This window comes from Diorhabda sublineata, chromosome 3 (assembly GCF_026230105.1).
Source record: "Diorhabda sublineata isolate icDioSubl1.1 chromosome 3, icDioSubl1.1, whole genome shotgun sequence".
Lineage (NCBI taxonomy): Eukaryota > Metazoa > Arthropoda > Insecta > Coleoptera > Chrysomelidae > Diorhabda > Diorhabda sublineata.
The window spans coordinates 5585602-5607655 of NC_079476.1; the positions used below are offsets into that span (position 1 = coordinate 5585602).

At 33.6% G+C, this 22054-nt stretch overlaps 1 protein-coding gene across 2 annotated transcripts in view; it reads right to left on the reverse strand.

Annotated features, from left to right (window-relative positions):
- The window catches only part of LOC130441405 (neo-calmodulin-like), a 138152-nt gene that overhangs the window by 6931 nt on the left and 109167 nt on the right, over positions 1-22054 (reverse strand). The window contains exons 3-5 of one of the 2 annotated variants that reach the window (XM_056775070.1): positions 17306-17560; positions 3745-4016; positions 997-1145 (exon numbers count right to left, since the gene is read on the reverse strand). In XM_056775070.1, coding sequence (XP_056631048.1) covers positions 997-1145; positions 3745-4016; positions 17306-17560 — 676 coding nt within the window. Of the gene's footprint in view, positions 1-996; positions 1146-3744; positions 4017-16327; positions 16575-17305; positions 17561-22054 lie in introns of those variants that run through there. The other variant, XM_056775069.1, reaches the window with a different exon arrangement.

A 22054-nucleotide genomic window follows, 5' to 3' on the forward strand; every position in this document is an offset into this window, starting at 1 on the left:
TTAGACTATCGAACTTAAGGAGTAAACTCCAGTCGTGCGTCGAAGCTGACGCACACAATTTTTTTATTTTTTTTATTTTATTTTTTTTTTATTTATTTATTAGGAAGACTGTTTTCCTTACGGAACGTCAACTTTCACTAATTAAATAAAGTAGTAAGAGTATAATATCATTAGATATAATCAACTCTGACTTTCTTGTTGATTAAAATATCACTGTTTCCATTTAATCGACTTTTCCTGAAAGACTTTACCAAGGCCAAATCGGTTTTCTCCTTGCAAAAAGCCAACTTTTACTAACTCAAGGCAGTAAGAGTATACTTTCCCTAGGTCTAGTCAACTCTGTCTAGTAAATGTTGTTCAAAATTTATCACTTTTCCCTTTTAATCAACTTTTACTAAAAAGTTCAGTAAGACTCGACTTTACCTAGAAAGAGTCAACTCTTATTATTATTTATAATCTATTAATTTACAAATAGAACCATCAATATCTCATAGTTTTATATTAAACACTTACTAAATTACAGTGTTTTGGAATTAAAATTACACAAAAAATGTTTGTGATCGGAAAAGAAGTGATCGCTCATTTAATTCATACATATTTAAGTCGCAACAATTTGTCTTAACGATGGAAACATTGAACGAATTGAGTTTGGAAACACTGGAAAGAGACTTTTGGTGGACTGCGATTAGAAACCAATGAGCAGCTAGAATTTATGTGACAAGCCGAGATAAAAAAAAGTTTCACCTCGGTAACTTCACAATAAAATTTTTTATACTTGTTTATATTTGAACCATCCTGGTATTTGTTACTATCAATTATTTATGTAATTTAAATGTTGGTGTAAATCACTTTCCCAGTAACTGTAGACTAAATTAATAGATAATTATGAAAAACTTGAAACATTTTCTTTTTAAGCTTAAAAGAAATCTAAATATTAATTACGTTACTTCATTAACACACTTCATATTTCAGCTATTTATAAAGTTTTAGATATACCTTCGTAATTAACTTGACCGTCTCCGTCAAGATCAGCTTCTTTGATCATGTCATCGACTTCTTCTTCAGACAGTCTTTCACCTAGGCTTGTCATGACATGACGCAGTTCATTTGATGATATCAATCCATCATTATTTTTATCGAATACCCTGAAACATACTGTTATTAGAACAATACTTAAAGTGAATCATGCATTATTAAATTATCATTTAAATATAATCAATGTCAAAGTTCGATTTTTAATTTTTCTACAGATTTCATCATAAACAAGTTCAAGAGAAATAAATATACGAGTAGTTTAAAAAAACTGAAAATACGATTTTAAAGCACATCAAACTAAAAAGTGAAAAATACGCCCCTCGCTGTTTTCATAATATATTTTTCATCATTATTGTTTTAAACTTATTTTAAAAGATTAACTTCTTAGTTTGAAAACCTGTTTCCTAAATTTTTAAACTACAGGGTGAGTTTTATATATGTAACGCCTCAATTATCTCGGAAAACGGCTTGTACGACTTTTATGAAATTTTGTCTTGTGGTACGGCCGATATTATGGTGGTATTTACATTGTTATGTGTTGTCAGATCTTTCCTTTTTCCTGAAAAATGATGAATTTTGTTATTTCAATTGGATCACCCTGTATATTTTGTGTTTTTAGAAATTCTTAAGAAATACTGATTATTTTTCATGTAATATTTTCTATACCTAGATGGTTACGATTGAAAAAACTCGTTTAATTTGAATATTCTTTAATAATTTATATGCAAATACAAATCTCGTTACAATTTGTAGATTCATTAAGTTAGTAGAAAGTTTATCGAAGCTGGTGCAGTTAAATATTTATCCAAATCATGGCCCAGAAACCCTACATCAATTGAAGACAAATCTTCAAATGTTTGGTTCATGTTAGAAGTAAATCCACATTTGTGATGCAGAAAAATTACGATTTTAGAAAATAGACAGTAAAGGCGATTACAGTAGATGCTCACAATGTTTCCAATACATTTTGCAACATCCTTGACTGCTCAATTCTTCTTATCCCTGTCGTAATACTATCTTTTGATTCCTGAATAATAGCAGGTTTTGTTTTATAGACTATGTTTTTTAAGTGACCCCACAGCAAATAGTCTAAAGGATTCATGTCAGACGATCACGGGGGCAATTCGATAAAACTACGCTTTCCAATTCATCTTCTGGGAAATGCAATATTTAAGTATTGCTTCACCACACATACATAGTGAGGTGGGGCACCATCTTGTTGTAGCCAAATATTGTCGTTTGAAATATTATTATTTCTAATAATGAAGTTTTTTTTAAATGTAATTGAAAATACTTACTTGGATTTGGAAATACCCGAGCCAACTCAGTTATAAAACTAATTTCCAATAAATCTTAATACGCTGGACCATTTAAGTTACCATCAATGAAAAAGGGGCCAATTATTTTGTCGCCTATTATTCCAGCCTACACATTCAGTTTGTCGGGATATTGGGTGTGAGATTCACCCGTCCAACGAGAATTGTGCCGAAAAAATTTCAACCGTTTAGATTGTAACATTTGTCCATTATTGTCTGCAAACTCTTCATGTCTATCAAAATCGTCATCTGACAACGCTTGAACTTACAAAGTAATGTTAACTTTGTAGTATTTAAGTGTGGATCGTCTTCTAATAGGACACAAACATCTAAAGATTTTCAGTTGATTCTATTTTTGGTGCCCTGATTTGGATAAAACTTTTACTGGACCAGTTTCATTAAACTTATTTACCGACAGTAGATCTTGCTATGAGATTTCGGTTAGGATATATATTATTAAAGATATTACACGTTTCTTGTTGACTTCTACTCCTATCACCATATCATAATATCATTAAAATATCAATTCGTTATTTTTCAGATAAACGATCCATTGGGACTTTCAATAAACTTCAACAATAATAATTTATTGAAACATCAGATGAAAATTAATGAGTACTATTTGAAATAACAAGGTTAATTATTTTTCCGGAAAAAAGAAAGACCTGACAACAATGTAAATACCACCATAATACCAGCCGTATTACAAGACCCTTGCGCACAAACAATTATAAAAATCGTACAAGCCGATATAATTGAGGCGTTTCATACATAAAAATCACTCTGTATATTTATTTAGCACTTTTTATTTTCATAAGCTTTGAAATCGTGATTTTTGTTTTTTTTTAAACTATATTTATTTGTCACTTTTTAGTTCGATTTATTCTCAAAAATTAAATTTTTCTTCAAGTTCTAATCATTAGTATTGTAAATCTCCAACAGAGATTTACGGATGTAAATTCCTTCCCGCACAACGTAATAAAATTTAAGATGTTAAATTAAGAAGAAATACTGATGCATGCTAGATAATAAATATCCAATAGAGGTCAGAACGTTGTAAAATATGTTCCGGTGTAATGAGAAAATTTGCAGTAATTATTTCTAAAAAAATATTTCCTTAAAAACAAATTTACTCCTTAATGGAGTCTGCTAACGAAGGAAATTAAAGTGGTGGGATTTACTAACAGTAATAAGCCACAAAGAACAGTCACAATCACTAACAAACCAGCTAATAAAAACGCGTTTGAAAATATCAGCTAACCAAAGTTTGTTGTATATTATTGAAATGTTTTTTTGTGTGGCAGAGTTTAGATGTACATTAAGTTTCTCATACTTTAAAAAAATGAGTCCAAAACAATGATAATTTGGATTTCGTAAGGTGTCGTCCACTTACCTGAATGCTTCTTTTAATTCTTCCTCTCCGTCAGCATCCTTCATCTTCTTAGACATCATCTGCAAAAACTCGTTAAATTCTATGGTACCGTTACCATCTTGGTCCACTTCGTTTACCATATCTCGTAATTCGGTTTCAGTCGGTCGCTGTCCTAAAGATCTCATTACTACTCCCAACTCAGCCACGGTGATTGTCCCATCTTCGTCCTTGTCGAACAACATGAACGCTTCTTTGAATTCGGCCACTTGGTCTTCTGATAGACCATACTCTGTCTAAGGTATAAGATAAAATTGGGAATTACTCAGAATTAAAAATCATTTTTAGTCGAATTTTTCAAGGAAAAATTAGACTATTACGGTAGGCACGACTAGAAGAAAAATGGAGGGCACATCATTTTTCCCATGTTTTGAGACTTCCTGAACACGATTATGATGGTTTTTCGAATGTCTGTAGTTTATATATACATCTATATATCTGTTTAAGCTACAATTCTTATTTTCGTCTCTCGAGCAATTGCTATGGGTCCGATTTGGTTCAAAATTAGCGTACATGGCTTTTTTGGCGGCGGATTGATGTTATTAGAGTTTGGTTGAAAACAAATGAATATTTCGAGGGGTCGCAGTGCAAAAAAGTGGTTTTTGACCTTTGCTCACCTCTGCAGGTCAAACAAAAAGCGACTGAAAAATGAAATTTCACGTGTAGGTTCAATTAGTTGCGAGATGATTTCCTGTCTAAGGTCGAAACTTTCCATCTCCGCCTCTCTCCATTTTATGGTCATTTTTTGGCCAGAAAAAGTTTAACTAGAGGGTTCGAACTTCGCATGCAAGTAGGGGTGATGTTGAAGAATTGTCTTTCTCAAGTTCAAAGTTTTCTTCTTCAGTTCTTCTAGCACAAAACGCCCGAAATCATTTTGATCGTTTTAATTGTTGAACTGGACCGCCTCCTATTTAATGAATCATACGAGTATTATTGTTGCAAGGGTGATTTTTTTTACTTCCCATTTTCGAAATTTCATGATAATTTTTTCTTTGTTGGAATTGGAATTGAACAAGAGGGTTCGAGACCACCGGGTCTATTGAAATTATGAATTTTCATTCGAGAGAAAGAGAGTTAACTTGTGAAATGAAAAGTTATTGAGGAAAAGCAAATTTTCCATATAAAGAAATAAGATTTAGAATTGATATCATTTCCAAGAAATTCATTTTATGGAAAGATTTGTTTGTGTATTATTTAAATTCTTCATTCGACGAAAAATTCGACTTTCGTGATGGAGCTCTGCTGCTCACGGCTTTTTTATTTTCTCATCGAAAAGTTATTTAGTTAGTACATGGAAAATCCCAAGTAGGAGAGAGCATATATAATTAATTACTCATTTTGAATTGTAATTATTCAATTGCTCTTGCAAGTGCTTATAAAAATTAAGTATTCTATGCACCAAAGGTTAAAGACTGCCAGCTGAAGCTTATTTTTTCGAATGCGATGTGAACAGCGCATAGTTGAGACCTAGACAATTAGGGCTGGTTTATGGACAATTCAAACCATACTTAGACCGGTTTAAAAAGGAACAATTTCCGTCAGGAAAAACATTATTTTTGAGAACTTTGTATCACGTATTGATACCAAACTATGTTACACAATATTTTGTGTAGCATTTTCTGATGAATCGCTTGCTAACTTCTCAGGGATGTGATCACAAGGAGTTACCTATCAAGCTATGTTTTTTGCTTCAACGGGTAATAAATAAAGAGAATAAATGATACTTTGTACTCTTAGTCTTTCTAGGTTCAAAATTAACATAAAAAAATATCAGGTACGGCAAAGGCGCATTCTTTTAGTTAAGATTCTGATTTCCATATTTAAACTAACCTGCAGAAGTGAAAGGAATCAAAATAGCGTATTAGGAATATATGGGTATGTGTAGTACACGAATAACTTCGGACAGCATTAGAATAGGAGTTTATGGGAACAGAATTCAACACTCTGAAAGCTTGGACAATACACCGAGTATTTCCAGGTAGAAATACATGCAATGCAGGTTCAGTTCAATTTGAAATAGAATTATTTTTATTACTATCATCTTGTCCGATAGCCTAGTAGCAATTAGAGTTGTGAATTTCAATGTCATAAAATCCAAACTGGTTTGCGAATGACATAAATCGCACACTGAGAACAAGACGGTAAAAACTTCTATCGATTTTTGAGTTATTGTCATGAGTAGATTCATCTTTTACAGCTGAACATTTCTGTAGCAATGTCACTTTTCTAGTATTTGTATAAGCCGCGTGAGAGCGCAAGTGTCTGCGGATCATAGGCACAACTCCTAACATGTCAGTATTAACTGCGTTTATGAGGAGAGAGGTAAGAAATTTGTTGTCACTTTTTGAGATGTGACTTTTCTTTTCTATTTTCATGCATGATGCAATGCCATTTTTTTAATTATGACGACTTTGTTGTTCTATTTTTTATTTGAGCACCTTATTAACAATTTTTTGGTACTATTTGAGTTGTGACTATGCATTTATAGTTTAGAGTATGAAGCAACGTCACATTTCTACATTTGTCTTAAGCTTTTTAAATTGGATTCCTTTTTGCATTGTTTTATATATTATTCAAATGACGCAATGACATTTTTTGCGTTGTGACAATTTTTATCGTGTTTTTTCTTTGATGTAACTTTGCTATTCTTCTGTTTCAGTTTTGATAATTCAATCATTTTGCTCTTGAAAGCCTAACTACACTTTCCAAATATAAAATTTCACAATTCATTAAGTACTTTAAAACAATTTATAAAACGAATATGGATTTTGTTTGAAATATTTAAGAAATAATCTGAACATTTAAAAACAATGAAATCACACTTTTAATGACAATTGTTGCCTTCAACAAAAGAATCAATTCACTGCGACTATGTATATGTACGCTTTGACTAGATTTCAAAAAATTTCTAAGATTACACACAAATATTTTATTACAGATCACACACAAAATGAAGGGGACGGAATCCACTCAACAATTGAAAAGGAAATATCGAGAGCTAGAAAATCTGGACCGATTTTCGTACTTCAACAATACATACAGCTAATTAGAGCTAAAAATCCACCTCTGTACGTAGTCAATTCTTTGAATGATTTTTTTGATTTAAAGTTTTGAATTCGAAGGGCAACGATTTAATATTGGAGATGTATCGATTATTAAAATGAAAAGAAATAATCTTTTTTTGGTGCATTTTAAGACTTCTTTTGACAAAAACTTCAAAACTACTGACGATTCTACAAAATTTTTTGAAGAACAGAAAATTAAAAAACGGAGGAGAGCATCGGCTTTGTCCTACACCAAACAGGACCAACTAGATAAATCAATATACTTGAAAGAATGGACACCAGTGCCAGCAGCAAGTCACCACCGGGAATCCCTTTCAACCAAAAAAAAAAAAAAGATTTCCTATCCTTATTTGAGAAGAATTACATTCCGCACACGTATTTTGACTTTTATGAAAAGTTGCCAATAAAAGAGAAAATTAAGACTAAAAAAAATGATTTTGTTAATTTTTTATAACACTATTATTTTATTTATTTGTATTACATCGTATGTATATTTTTATAAAATAGTTTGAGTATTCGTTTGATCAATTAGACGTTCCTAAAACGTTTTTACTTAACTACATCTAGCTTTTACATTCAACTATATTTAAGAAGTACTAAATTTGGAGAATCAACACTGATTTGAAGAAATTTTTCAATGAATTTGTATTTATGGAATGGTAATAACTCAAACAAAAAATGACGTTGTATCGTCACAAGTCGAAATATTTTTTATACAAATATTTTAAATAATATTCTAAACTCAAATAAACGGCAAAATGTAATGAATTAATGAAAGGCAGGATTATTGTTGCACACAAAAAAATTTCAAACTTTCAACCTTAATTTCCCGCAAATCAAGTTATGACCCTCTCGTTCTCAGTGTGCGAAATATTCTCTGCAGAGCAAGAAACAAGAAACAAGAAACATCACCATTAACTATGAACATGTACGCTTTTCCTACGTTTCCATAGTTTGTACAGAGAGAATCAACAAGATTGGAGACGAGCATGGTTCCATAAGTACCGAGCCCAACAAAAAAAATTTTGGAAAAAAATAGTAATCTCCTAGCTCTACACCTACACTTTTCCCAGCGATGTTCAATAAGTTCGATACTCTTTTTATAGTAAGAATTGTCAAGTTCCTCAAAATATTAATTAGCCATTAACTGCCGACATCACCTCTTCATTGTTGGTAAATTTGTGGCGTGGGGGGGCTAATTCATTAATGTTGGAAATTGCAATAATGGATGTGTGTGCTGGTGTATTGTCTTGACGAAACTACACTTTCTTCTTAGCCAAATGCGGCCGTTTTCGCTTTATTTCTTCGCTCAAACTCTTTCAAGATAGCCAATGAAAATTAACCCACGCGCAGCCATGATCTTGTCTGCAGATGGAACGGTCTTTACCTTCTTTGGAGCCACTTATTCCTTTTCAGTTCATTGTTTTAATTGTTCTTGGAGTCATCACTTCATTAGGTAGACCACTACGATGTTGGTCTTCGCATGTCGTACGGCCTCATTGAAACTCTGCTACCCAAGTCTCACCTAGAGTAGAATCTAGGTTGTGCTAATGCCTTTCAGATAAAAGTATTATATCACATAACGATGACCAATTTTTTCCATGTTTACAAATTCACTGAAAACGTTCATTATTGTTGGATACGAAACAAATACTAAACAACGTGGCGTCTTCAAACTCGACTTCAAATATATACTGGATAGATTGTGTACTTTCTAATACAGTAATATTTTTCAAGCAACTACCGTTATCTTTAGGACAGGCCAAGTAGTTCTGGTATAATCCTCGTACATATAACTACAGTGTACTAAAACAGCTTTTAAATTCGTTGTGGATTAGCTAAAATGTCTGATCAGTACATTAAATTCTTGTTAAAATAGATTGGAAAATTGCCTTTTCTTTTTTATACATATAAATGCGAATTCCAAGAGTCATCAAGCTCTTTTCTTCGATAATCCCAATCTATTCACCTTTTGTATATTTAAAGCATGGTCTAAGAACTAGTAAATCTACAGCACACTTTACCGGTCTTATTGCTTCTTCCATACTACAAAGAGAGTTTGTTTTTAACAATTTTATCAGATCTTCAATACATACATACCATAACTTATGCGACACAAAAGATTTATCATGATCCCAAATTTAAAGTATGATAGAGTCAGTATTCTTTCTTTTTATTTTTCATTACAAACTCATCGTGAATTCATAGGAGTGACCTCTTAGGTGAAAAAGGGTTTCATAAGTGCTGCCAAAAATATGTAGATGCATTAGATATAGTTTTTCAATAATTTCAACTATGTAGCATCTGTTATTTCCTTAAAAATAACTGACAATAAAATGGTAGGTGATACAGCTTCAAGTATCATATCAGATTTAGCACACTAATAACATAAGAATAACGTGCAAGGGTTGAAGCATCGCGTTAGATCTGTGCTCGATTTGAGTACATTTCTACGATCCAGAAACAAAGCAACAATCGATGGTATGGCGATACTCTGGTTCTCCAAGACTTAAGAAGTTTCGTTTACAAAAATCTGCTGGAAAAGTTCTTGCTTCAGTTTTTTGGGATTGCCATGGACTAATCATGAATGAATTTTTGGATAAAGGTAGAGCAATAACTGCAGATTACTATTCGACATTGCTGACCACTCTAAGGGAAAAAATTAAAGAGAAAAGACGCGGAAAGCTGCACCCAAATCTCATGTTTCCCTGCAAAAAATTCATGATTTAGGGTTTGAATTACTAGAACACCCCCCTTATTCACCAGATTTGGCTCCGTCCGACTATCATCTCTTTGCAGGTTCGCTGTACTAAATGTATCCAATTAAAAGGAGAATATGTTGAGTAATAAAATATTTTGATATTGAAATTTTTTGTTTAGTTCTATAGTAGGCTAAGAATTTTTCAATATATCCTCGTACTTTAAGTAAAAAAGTGTTTTTATCGTTGTACTGTGTTATTAAAGGCAAACACAACGAGTAATTTGCAGAAAGCAAATGGAGAAATAACTAAAGAAGACATATCTGTAGATGTAGCGTTTCATATAGATTACGATTACGAATAAAATGTCAGGGTCATAAATAATAGAACTCACAGCGAAGATGATCAGATTAGTGTGATGACAAGTGATGCCTCGATATAAATATTCGAGCAATTCTAAGGAATGTAATCAGCAGCTACGTCAAACAAGTGATTAGTCGTACAGCTGGAGACTGTCAAACTAAAAAGAATGAAATTGATATACGATGTTCGAAAAAAATACGATGATTAATTTATTGGAAACAAAGTAGAACATTTAATTAATATCCTTCTAATTATTGCTCTTAACGAGCATTGAAGCATGATATTAAAATGTTTCATGTTTAACAAATTCATAAATTTTGGGAGAAACCAGCCGGTGCAGCACCTCTTAAGTAGCTTGGTCACATTGCAAAATGCAGTTGCCACAAATTACATAAAAGCTAATACAGACGTGAAATGCAGACTGTGCTGGACATTTAATGAAACAATCTATCACATTATAGATGGTTTCGGTCTCCTTTTAAATGTTATAATATATATATCGACGTCTGAACGCCAGGCATAGCGTCAGCGGTCAATACATCTCATAAACGAACGACGACGTCTCGTTCACAGCAGTAGGCGACATAAAGTGCTAGAGTGTCTTATAAAAAAGGAATTAAATTCGATACTTTTGGCGGTGCTTATGTTACTTGAAGAGGAGGCACTAAACGACCGCATGAGAAGAAAAATCAGAGCTAATCCGATTATTTATGAAAAGGAAGAAAGAAGGATGCTTCCAGATTTACATAATAAAACACTTAAGAGACAACAAAGGTCAATTTATTGAATATTGTCGTGTCAATCCAGAACAATTCAAACATACCGTAGAACTTGTGAGGGAATATATAATACAACTGTTATCAAAAAGGCATATCACCTGAAGAAAAATTCATCTGTTTCTTTACCGAATTTCGACATTTTGTGCTGACGCCAGATACGACGCTAACGCTGCAATGGTTCGATATAACTAGAGACGCTGCGTAAAGCGGCTGAATGACGCCTAGGGAGTCAACACGCCGACGTCAGCGTGTGAAAGAAACCATAGCATTACATTTCTATATATATAAGCTTCGAAATTAACATACTAAGCGTAATACCGTTGTAAAACAGCTACACTGGAATATATGTAAAGACTAAAACACTGAATTAGATGCAAAGTAGTGCAAACATCACTGTGATCTAGTTGTTAAAGTAGAAGGAAGTTACAATAGTATGGGAAAGGTACTAGCGAAAAACGAGACCTCATAATAAAATATTAGGATAGAAAACATTGTATATAGATAGATGAAGCGATTCCATCGGACTACAACATACCACAAAAAGTAACAGAATAGTTACTTAAATACGAAGACCTGCAGATCGAAATACAGAGGATGTGCAATCTCAAAATGTAGGTGGTGGTGCTTTTTATAACCTGTTTGTGATTTTTGTGTGTTATGACGTTGTCCACAGTTTGCCAAGTGGTACACCGTCATATGCCGATCTACCGATCCACATATAATGAACGGATTTCTTGTACCATCGAAGTTTTTTTTCGATCATATGTGTAACGAAGTATAGGTGATTAACTGTGGATCTGCTTGCCCTGAAACCAGCCTGCTCTCTCCCCTCGAGGTCCTCATATTTTCTTTCGATTTTGGTTTGCAGTATTTTCCCATACATTTTGCTAATTTTAATAGTCACTGCACTCTATAGTTTTTGTATTGGTGTCTGCTGCCTTTCTTGTGGATTGTCGACATTAAGGAGATGTTCCATTCCCTTGGTACGTCCGCGCCGTTCTTACAATTCTGGAACAGTTTTCTTATATGTTTGTTTAGCGTCTCTGTTCCTGCTTTAATCAATTCGGCAGTAATTTCGCCTGGTTGAGGGGGTTTTTCAGAGACTTACATACTTGCTAGATTTCTTTTTATTATTCATTTCGTTTGTCTTGTTTGACCTTCTTCTTAAATATTTCCAGCTTTCTGACATTTTTCACCTTCCAATTAGGTATTCAGTATCTTTTCCTTCCACAGCTCCATAGCCATTTTCTTCTGGATTATTTTTTTTACTATTGCTTGTACTTCTTTGTACTTTGTTTTATCGCTCTTCCTATTTATTATTGCTTCTTCTGTATTTCCATGTATACATTTTTTGAATATTCATAATGATTTTGTGTGTTGCTTAAGCTGTAATCATTATTTCTTAATTGTTATTTTAGTCACCTTGTTTCATGTTTCAACCTGTTTAAATTGTAGCGTATTTTTGTTTTATGTTGACATTTGTTTCTTTGTTTTCAATTTATTTTTGTTGTTGTTTGTGAGAAAATCCGACTTTTGATTGCAGATTTTTCTCAATTTTGAAAAAATGTCATTGAGCTCAGTGTTATGAACGATTTAGCACAAAAAGAGGACAAAGCGGATTGTAATAACTCTAGAGGAATGAATTTGATCACTATAGTGATGAAAGTATATGAAAAGATAATAGAAAAGACGTTAAGATGCATCGAAGAACCAATACTAGCAGAGGCCAAAGTATACAAGACCACATTTTGACACTGAATTAAATTATAAACAAAGCATTGATAGCGAAACGAAGGGTGTATTTTTCATTTATCGATATGGAGAAGGCCTTCGATAGGGTTCGAAGAGCAAAAGTATGGAAAAGTTTACGGTAGAGAAATGAAAAACTGTTGATAGGAGTAGTAGAAAAGATGATGTATGGAAGCAATCTTAATGGTGTTATAAGCAAAAAACAGAAGGTTAGGCTCATCAAAGGAAGGATTAAGAATAGGAGGAGGATTAGGCCAAATGCTGTTTGTCGTATTTATGGAGGATATAATTGAAAGGTGCAAAAAAACATGTATATTGGACATAGATATTTAGTAAGAGTAGAAATTTCAGATTGCACATTTATCGATGATCTAGCATTAATAACAGGGACTGAAAATAAATTACGACAAAGCTTAATTATATGAAACGAAGTACTGGAAGGGTAATGACAATAAACAACGGAGAGAATAATGCACATACATATGGAAGGTGAAGTTGAGCTAGAAGCAGATGGAAACCTAGAGATGGAAATAAGTAGGAGAACACTGGTCAACGGATTCATAAATCAGAAGTACCAAGTAACACCAATATGTAAGTATTTCAAATTATATTTAGGCTGCGAATCATGAATTCTAAATTAGCAACAGAAAGTGAATTACCAGCTACAGAGATGAAATATTTGAAAAGAGTGAAAGGAAAGATAAAAAGTTGAGAAGAGATAGAAATAGAAATGGAATCAGAAGAAACATGGGACGACGTGATGAGAAATATTTTGAAGAAGAATGAATTATAAGAAATAGATGGAAGTTGTATACAATTGAGTTATTAAGTATTATAAATGTGAAGTTTTGTAGCTCTACTGGATTATTAATGAATCATTTATGGTTGAGGAACGTCCTCCGACCTAAAAAATATATAACCACATGAAAATATGCGCAAAATTGGACAAACTTTTTAGATTGACTATTCGAGAGCTTAGTGAGAAGCTTGTATGGTCTCGTTCAATGCAACACATTATTTGCGATAGAGACAATTGAGTATCAAATTTGTTCCAAGACTGAAGACTGAAAGAAAATCATGTTTTCTATTCATGGAAACGTAGAATTGAAATATTATCTTCGTACAGATTGCCAATCATTGTTATTGTAGATGCAAGACAAAAATTTTGAGATTTTAATTGAAAACTCACATCTCGTAAAAAGACGTTAACCCTCGGAAGACCAAGCTATTTTTGGTTTCATGTTGTACCAAGGTTGGATAAAAAATGCCACCAACTATTTAGTGTGTACTAACGCTTTTTATATATTGTATGAAGTGGTAAAATATTATGTAAAAATACGTCAAATGAAACGTATTTATCGAAAGAGAAATACAATTAAATAAAAATAATTTTCATTTCAATGATAAATACATACTTCCAAACAAAGTGAAGAAAATTTTAATTACAATTTTTTATGAATTACTGTATCAAGCCAAACACACGTAAGCCTTTTGGGAATGAGTCCCACAAGAAGAAAAAATAATTGTGGTCTTTGAAATTTTTTTGGGGCGATTTCTGCAACAGCAAATATGACATCGACCTGTTGTTCCTGCCTTTGGAGCTGCATTCGAATGTTGTTCAGAACGATTTCGCAACTTTTTACCAAGTATTGACCCCATTCCCAGTATTATGTACGTAGGAATACCATTTATATTTTCTGATATTTGCTCAATTAATTTACTAGACCAAGTCCTAATTCTTGTAAGTAGATTAGCCTCCGATTTGTTTTGTTGCTATTCCAAGTTGGTATGCTTTCAATAAACAATGTGTAATACAGACATGGGCCAACTTCTTGTTGGTCTTTTTGTAGTGTGCTTCCTGATCAACTGGTCCACCGTATTTTTCAACTCATCATTGATTTTTGCATCGGAATGTTGAGTAGATAAAAAAATAAACACCTTTTTTGGTTTTTCACGAGGGATGTATGATACTAATGTAACGTGTGGTTGCCTTGATGCAGGATCAGTAAACGCAAGAACATTTGAATGTAGTTCTCTTTTTTTGTTAATTTTAACTCCTCTAGGATTTGTCTGGATAGAGTCTACAAGCGTAATACCAAAATTTTGGTACAAGCCTTTTGCTAATTCGACAGATGTATAAAACTTGTTAGTGGTCAAGTTGCGTCTTGTATTTTTTAGTGTTTCTACTATTATCTTAACAATTGCTGTTGGATCTCTTGATGCGGGTGTAGTGTCTTTAGATTTTCCAACATATACTTCCATTCGCAAAATATATCTTTTTTCACAATCTGCCAACACTCTAATGAGAATTCCGTATTTGCCTGGCTTCTCTTTCATGAATACTTTGAAAGGGCATCGACCTCGAAAAGTGACAGCATCTCGTCTATAACAACAATTGCTGTCGGAACAGTATAATCGAAAAGAAATGCGTTAAACATTTCGAATTGGGGCAAATTAGTCGGTTTTTCTGCGCTCTTCGCGTGTGCCATCAAATCCAGCTGTTTTCATAAGTTGAACAAATTGTTCACGGTACATTGTACTAAAATAGACTAAAATTTCCTCGACCAAAGATCGTGAAAGTCTATTTTGGTATCATCATTAGCTCCCATCAGAATCAAAATTCCAATAAAAATGTACATCTCGGTAGTACTCGTAAGAGGAATGTTTTGTCGAGCCTCTTCGTTAACACTCGTAATTTCCTTCGTAAAAAACTTCCAAATATTCTAATACAGTTCTTACTTTTCCGTTTCGCAGCAAACTTAGTTTTTCACGCAATATATTCTGTAGAGAACGAAGTGAAATTCGAGGGATATCTTTTATATATACCTCACCATTTTTCGCAACAAATCGTGTCTTGTTAGAGTTGTCTGACGATAAACCTGGAGCCACTTCTTTTTCACTAGACGTAGCTTCACCTACTTCACTAACATGATCTTCCTCATCACTATCACTTGAGGATTCGTCGCACTCCATAACCTCAAAGTCCGAAATATTCTCCACTTCTTCAAGTTCGCTCTGAGAGATATATCGACTCCAAATTGAATTGTTTGAAGTATTGTTTAAAAAATAAACTATTATTACTTTTATTTGCAAATTTGCAACCCAAAAATGAGTCAGAAACGCGCAAAGGCGGATTTCAAGTTGAAAACTGAACAAAACTTTCGAAAGCAAAAAAATCAGCTGACAACTTTGCGAGTGAGCGTCTTGGACCAAGGCATGGTACTTTTTAGCCAACCGATTTTGAGTATAATTGAAAAAGTACTACGTTGTACTACGCAGTTTATGTTTACCTGGTAGATACAGTAAGGACCGAAAAACAATGTATGTATAGAGTTTTTTCTTGATAATTTAAAGAAAATACAAAAAAATGTGTGAAGGTGGCACAAAGTGACAAGCCTTGGTCGTTCTAGGGTTAATCGAAATCTAACATAGAGGTCATTGGTTTTTCTTTCGATTGTGAAGTTTATTTTAATGAAACACTCGTAAATTTTACAAGATTTTTGTGAACATATATGTCCATATCCCATTTAGCAATATACGACTTCTGGTTCTGAAAACGTAACGTTTTAACACAATTCCTTATATTGAAAAAGCTACGGCAGGGTATCGCTAACGAATCTCAGTACTCTAAAGGATATAATTCATTTTTGGACTACCTTTTTATTTAGTAATAAAATAATTAACCGTATTTAGGAAGCACGCCCTTTTAGAACAGTTTTCTGAGGATCGTATTAAACATAAAATATTACTATTTCTATTTTATAGTAAAATTTATGGTATTTGATACTGAGCTTATATGTTTAACAAAAGAAAATACCCGTGTACGTAACCGTTACAAAAATAACTATCCACTCCCTTCTTCATCACTATTCATTTTTAAATTTAGACTTACGCAAGATTGTTGCACATCCAGATTACTAGTCAGTCTTCTTAATCGGCAATATTCACGGCCGTATCTTTCGGCATCCGTCATTTTTTAAAGTTTTTCAAGGAAAATCATGTAGATCACTAATTAATTATATCCGTTTTAAAATTACCGATGTTTATGGGAAACAACTCCAGCCTTCACTATGTTTATCAATTTGACAAAAATATTTTGATGGTTATCGTCTGTTTTGTGCGAAATTACTGGGCCAACTGAGACTTTCATAAAATGTTTGACTTGGCAAGAGACAAGTTAGCGAAATTAGACTATTATTTTGATACTTGAATAATGTATCAAGGCAAATTAAAAAAAAATCGAATATATTTATCTAGGAAACATTGGCAATACAACAATTCGTTCGAAGAATATAACTAAATGATATTTTTTTATACAGAACTGTACCTATCACAAGGTTACAATACTGCGGTTCAGGAGTTCACCACCACCAGATTGTAGTCTCGTTCAAATAAGCGAATACGATAGAGGATTTGATCTACACAGTTTTTTATAAAGTTATACGGGTCATCTCAAGCTTAATTAATTCCATTAAGTCTTCTCGTTGACGTAGACTCGATTTTATGAAGGTCCCCACAGAAAAAATTAAGGGGAAAGATCAAAATATGGGTGGCCAGTCTTTCCACGTCTTTCAATCTACTTTCCTGTAAACTCCTGTAAAATCTCTTTCGTTTATTCTAGCTTTATAGTCATCGTAATTTTCAATAGCTTCCATAACGTTAATCAGTTCGATGCTTCATTCATAAATAGTATCAACTTTTTTTGTATTGAAACCCCACCTAATCTGTGGCGATGGCAGTATCTGAATTCTATAATATTATATTTTCACTAAGTGGAAAGATCTGACAACAAGGTGAATGCCACCATAATACTGGCCATTTTCAAGAGAACCAAGAGAAATTTCAGAGGGTGTGAAATGAGAATACTTACCAAATTAATAGTAACTATTAAATCGTGTTGGTGGTGTTTCCCTTTTTTAGTTTTCTTTGTAGTTTTTGTAACAGCTGCTGCTGCGACTTTAGCTGGTGCTTGTTTGATGGGTTGTCCTTTCTGTGCCACCACTGGTTTTTGACCAGGTTTGCAAGGTGTTTTAGGCCCGGTGTTTTTAGGTCCGTGCGTCGGGGTTCTTTGACCAGCTTGTTTTTGTGCAATATGACCACTACCGTCGGCGGGTTTATTTCGGGCCTGAAATAAAATGAAAACTGTAAGTATACCCAATATCACTATTCCAATATTTTAACAATGAATTGAAAAAAAAATGCTGAAATAAGTTGCTTCATTTCTCGTTGGACGTATTTATTGCAAATACAGTTTTTTTTCTTCCACTGAACTGATAAATAGATTTTCAAGCATTGAAGCGTGCCTAAAGTAAAGCTCCAATAAAGAGACTCACAATTCAATATTCAAATAAATCGTATCGAGCCACGCGCAGTGATTGAATACTTGCATTTAAAAGAGTTGAACTCAACGCAAATTCATAAATATTTGCTGGATACGTTATAAGTGATACATAATATACTTTACTGCCGAACTGAACATGAAGGAATTGTCGAATATTAACAAATGGAAACAAGCAAATATTTGTAGCAGTCGTTTTTGAATGCAGTATAGACAAGTCAAAAAAATTTTCTTGCAAGTAACGTTGACTGAGTAGTGATGGAGCGATCATTATGAGTGGACAAAATACAAAGTGAGGAGTGATGTATATTCTCCGCCGCCAAAAAAAATATACGTAGACTTCAACTGGGAATAACATACTAACTGCATTTTGGAGTACATGAGGAGTAATTTCAGCAGATTATGAAAACTTTGCTCCTCTTTCATCAGGATAACTTGCAGGAAAGACGATTCAGACCGAGGTTGAACAATTTTTTTTGTGAGGCGTTGGAAATGTTAAAAAACTTGTTAACCTCAATGCTAACAAAATTGGAAAACAAAAAATGGTTTCTTTACCAATTTTTTATTGCAAGTCGAAAACACCTTTTTACGTAGTGCGGTTCATGAGTTCTTAGTTTAATCTAAAGAGAAAAGTTCGTTTATTTCCACAGAAGAACATCAATCTAAAGCTTGTATGCCAATATTTAATTATTGTCAAAATGTTCAATTTCATCTTAATTAAGTTAACCTTCAGCTTTGCCATGTGGTGAGTGTTCAATCTCTGCAAGCACACAACTCGGCTGGTTTTGCCGCGCCCTTTCGATAATTTTTTGACACAACTGTCTTAGTTAGTCAGAATAATGGGAAATGCAGGTCTGTGCTGCAATTTCTTCCACTGGTGACAAAAGTCACCACGAACAGCCTGAATTCTGCTTTGGATTTGTCTTGATGTTGATCTTTCTTCAGTGAAAAGTTTTATAATAGCGGGAAACTCAATTTGAAACATTTTCCAAAACAACTCGACAGAGTGGTCCTTCGAGCACTACTGTAAAAAAAAGGATCGAAGCAGCAAGTTGAATCTTTGTGTGGAGCTTGTAGAGACTGGTTACTAACGCTTGCATAAATATTTTCAAGACCGCCCTCTATTTACTATATGAAGTCCATAGATCGAACTACATAGTGATATCAACCTGTGAATTAACGTGGTAGATGTTAAAAATGTCTTCCATCTTTACTTGGCAGGTTCGGAGGCGATGGTAAAGCACGTCTATGGAGTTATAAATAACCTCTTTATGAGTTTCCAAACTAAATCTATATTTTCAATATTCAATATATTTAGATACACCTTCTCTTTTAGATATCTCCGAAGAATGTAATTTAATAGCGTAAAGTCTTGTGATATTGATAGCCATTCAACTATATCACGTCTTCCAATCCTTTGTCCTCCAAATATTTGATGGCGAATCTACGAATGTCTAAGAAGCTTTTAGATGTAAAGTTTTACTAAAAAAATATGCGCCATAGAGCTTCCCATATCGAAGTTATACTCCAAAAGTCATTATCAACATATATCTTATATTGGTGCAGTGTTTTGGTTTTTAAATACCTCCCAATCTTTTCTCTAGATGCAGCGTGAAACCTTTGAAAAATGTGGATCTTCCTGCAAAGATGAGCCAATTCCTTATCTTCTTCTAAAACATGTGGCCGGCTACTTCTAGACAAGTTCTTCATTGTAGGACTATGTTATTTAAATTTGTGAAAGATCTTACTCTAGGAAATGTGTTCTGTACAATTGTTCTGTACCAGTAACGTACTCCTAAACTTTCCATATCCTGTACAATCTGATCTTCTCACCTACTTACAGGTCTTACTGGCAATCTCCATTTCTTTTCTTTTTGATTCAATTATATTAGCTGATGCAGTTCTGTAGTTTCTAATTTGGTTCTAATTGGTTGCTCAGCTCTTAACAGTTATCATGGGTATATACTCATTATATGCCCTATATCATACATGAATTCTGTTTTTTTCTTCTAATTTTCTTATGTTTTGTCTTATCTTGATTATTTCCAATCATTGTTTTCCTGCCTCTCTTACAAATTTTCTAATGTGTCTTCAAGACTTTTTCGGTTCCTCACAATAAGAGTGAAATCAGCAGAATATGGTAATGTTTGTTTTAATTTGTTAATAATATCTCCTTACTTACATAACTTCATTATGCCAGCATCTATTTCTAATTCTTCGGATGGTAATTATTCTTCACCTAGAAAAAAAATCGTCATTGTCAACAATCATATCAATTTTTGCGGTACACTAAGTTATTCCATTTCCTCTAAGATTGTCCTCTTCTCCAGATTGTCAAAGTACACAATTCAATTGGCATGATTTTTCTTTTCCATACTCTCTCCATGTTTTTAAATATTATTTTATATTTTATTAGCTTATTCATCGTTCCGCCGCCTGACCCTCCTGCTTTATTGTGTTTCATGTGTTGATTATGCCGTTATATTCCCTTTCTGTTGGTTCTCTTCACTGTACTCACCAGCATACTATAGCTTCTTGCTAGCTTCCCTCACTATCCTTTTCCAATTCTCTCTATCCTCCACGACTTGTCACCAATTCCTCACTCCCACTGCTGCAATATCCTGCATTACTTGTATCCAGAGTGCTTTGGATGACCTATTGGCTGTTGTATGGTTGGCTTCCACTTACCCTGTTGCCTTCCGTATCAGGGCTTTTGGATCTCTTCTTCATATATGTCCAACTATTTAAGCCTTCGGCTCTCATTAAGATCTTTCTCTCCAAAACTTTGTAAGCCCAACCTCTGTCAAGGTTTCATCGTCATATTTACCAATTTAATAAGTTTTGAGAAGATCCCTTTCTTTTTCATCGCCTGCTGTATTCTTTTACTGTTGGCATTATAAGAAGCCTTTTTAATGTCCACAAACAACACATGCAGGTCCATTCCGTGTTCATTGATTTTTCTACTATTTATCATTCATCTACTGAAACATCACATGCACTGCATCTATGTTGATCTGCCGGCTGTGAAAACCCTACTGATAGTTTTAGAGTTTTTCTTCAATATATCCCATTAGTATATCTTCTAAGAGTCAGTAAGGATTGAAATGGTCAGTCCCATACTCCATTCTGTATATTATTGTTGGCATTATTGGCATATTGTTCTATGTTTGCTACTAAAACTAAATCATATATAATGTCATCTAGTCCTGGTGTTTTCCTCTGTCTCAGCCAGTCAGCTACTTCAAGCTATTTTTCATATTATGGTATCTCCTTATCGCCGTCTTCATCGTTTCCATCTTGCTAACTTCTGTGCTGTTTGCTCGTTTCTATGGAAGTGGCGACAAAGCATATTTCCCATCCTTTCTTCTCTATTCTCAATAGCGCCCTCCAGGGCATATTTCATGCTCTGGTGTAGTGGAAAAGTTTTCTGCTGTTTTTGCTGTTTGCCACCATTTCTTCAAGCAATGCATCTATCCACTGTTTTCCTTCTTTTGCAGCACTTTAGTGCTTCGTTCTTTTGCTGTAAGTATCTTGCAAGCAGGTTTTTTTTTATTTGTTGTGAGCCAATTCAGCAATGCCCGTTTTTTTTCTTCCTGGTGTATGTCTCGTATTCTTTCCTAAATCAGACTCACCTTTATTGGACTTTTCCTTCCTCAGTGCACTAATTGCTGCATTTGTTACTGCTTCTTTTATATTTCTCCACTTTCATCTATAGACCTGAGACCATCCTACATCAAACCTTCTCTTGTTTTTCTTGATACTCTTTAGGAATTCTGCAAATTCTGACTTTGCGTTCTCTTATTATGTTCATATTAATCTTTGCTAATACTAGGAATGGTCGGATTTTGCATTTGCTTCTCTATTATATCTCGAATACCATACAATATGTTTCTATTTCCTCAATATAAATATTTTATCGATTAGATTCTTCTCTAATGATCCTTGCCTTAGCCATGTTGTCTTATATTGTTTGTAGGCACTTTGGAGGTATTCGTGTTTGCTGCTAGATTATCCAATCTTAGTCCAATGTTTTTTGTTGATATATGAATCGTCTCCTTGTCAGCTATGTACTCGTTTATTTGCTTTTTCTCGATTTGGGCGTTGAAGTCTCTTATTACTATTTTATCGTCCTTGAGTAGTTTTTCACATATCTCCTTTATTTTTTCACAAAACACCTATTTTCCTGACTTTTCGTGCCCCGAATAGAATTATAAATGATATTCCTAGTTAATATTAAGGTGGAAAACCTGATTTAAGGAATGCAATGTATCTTTGGAATTA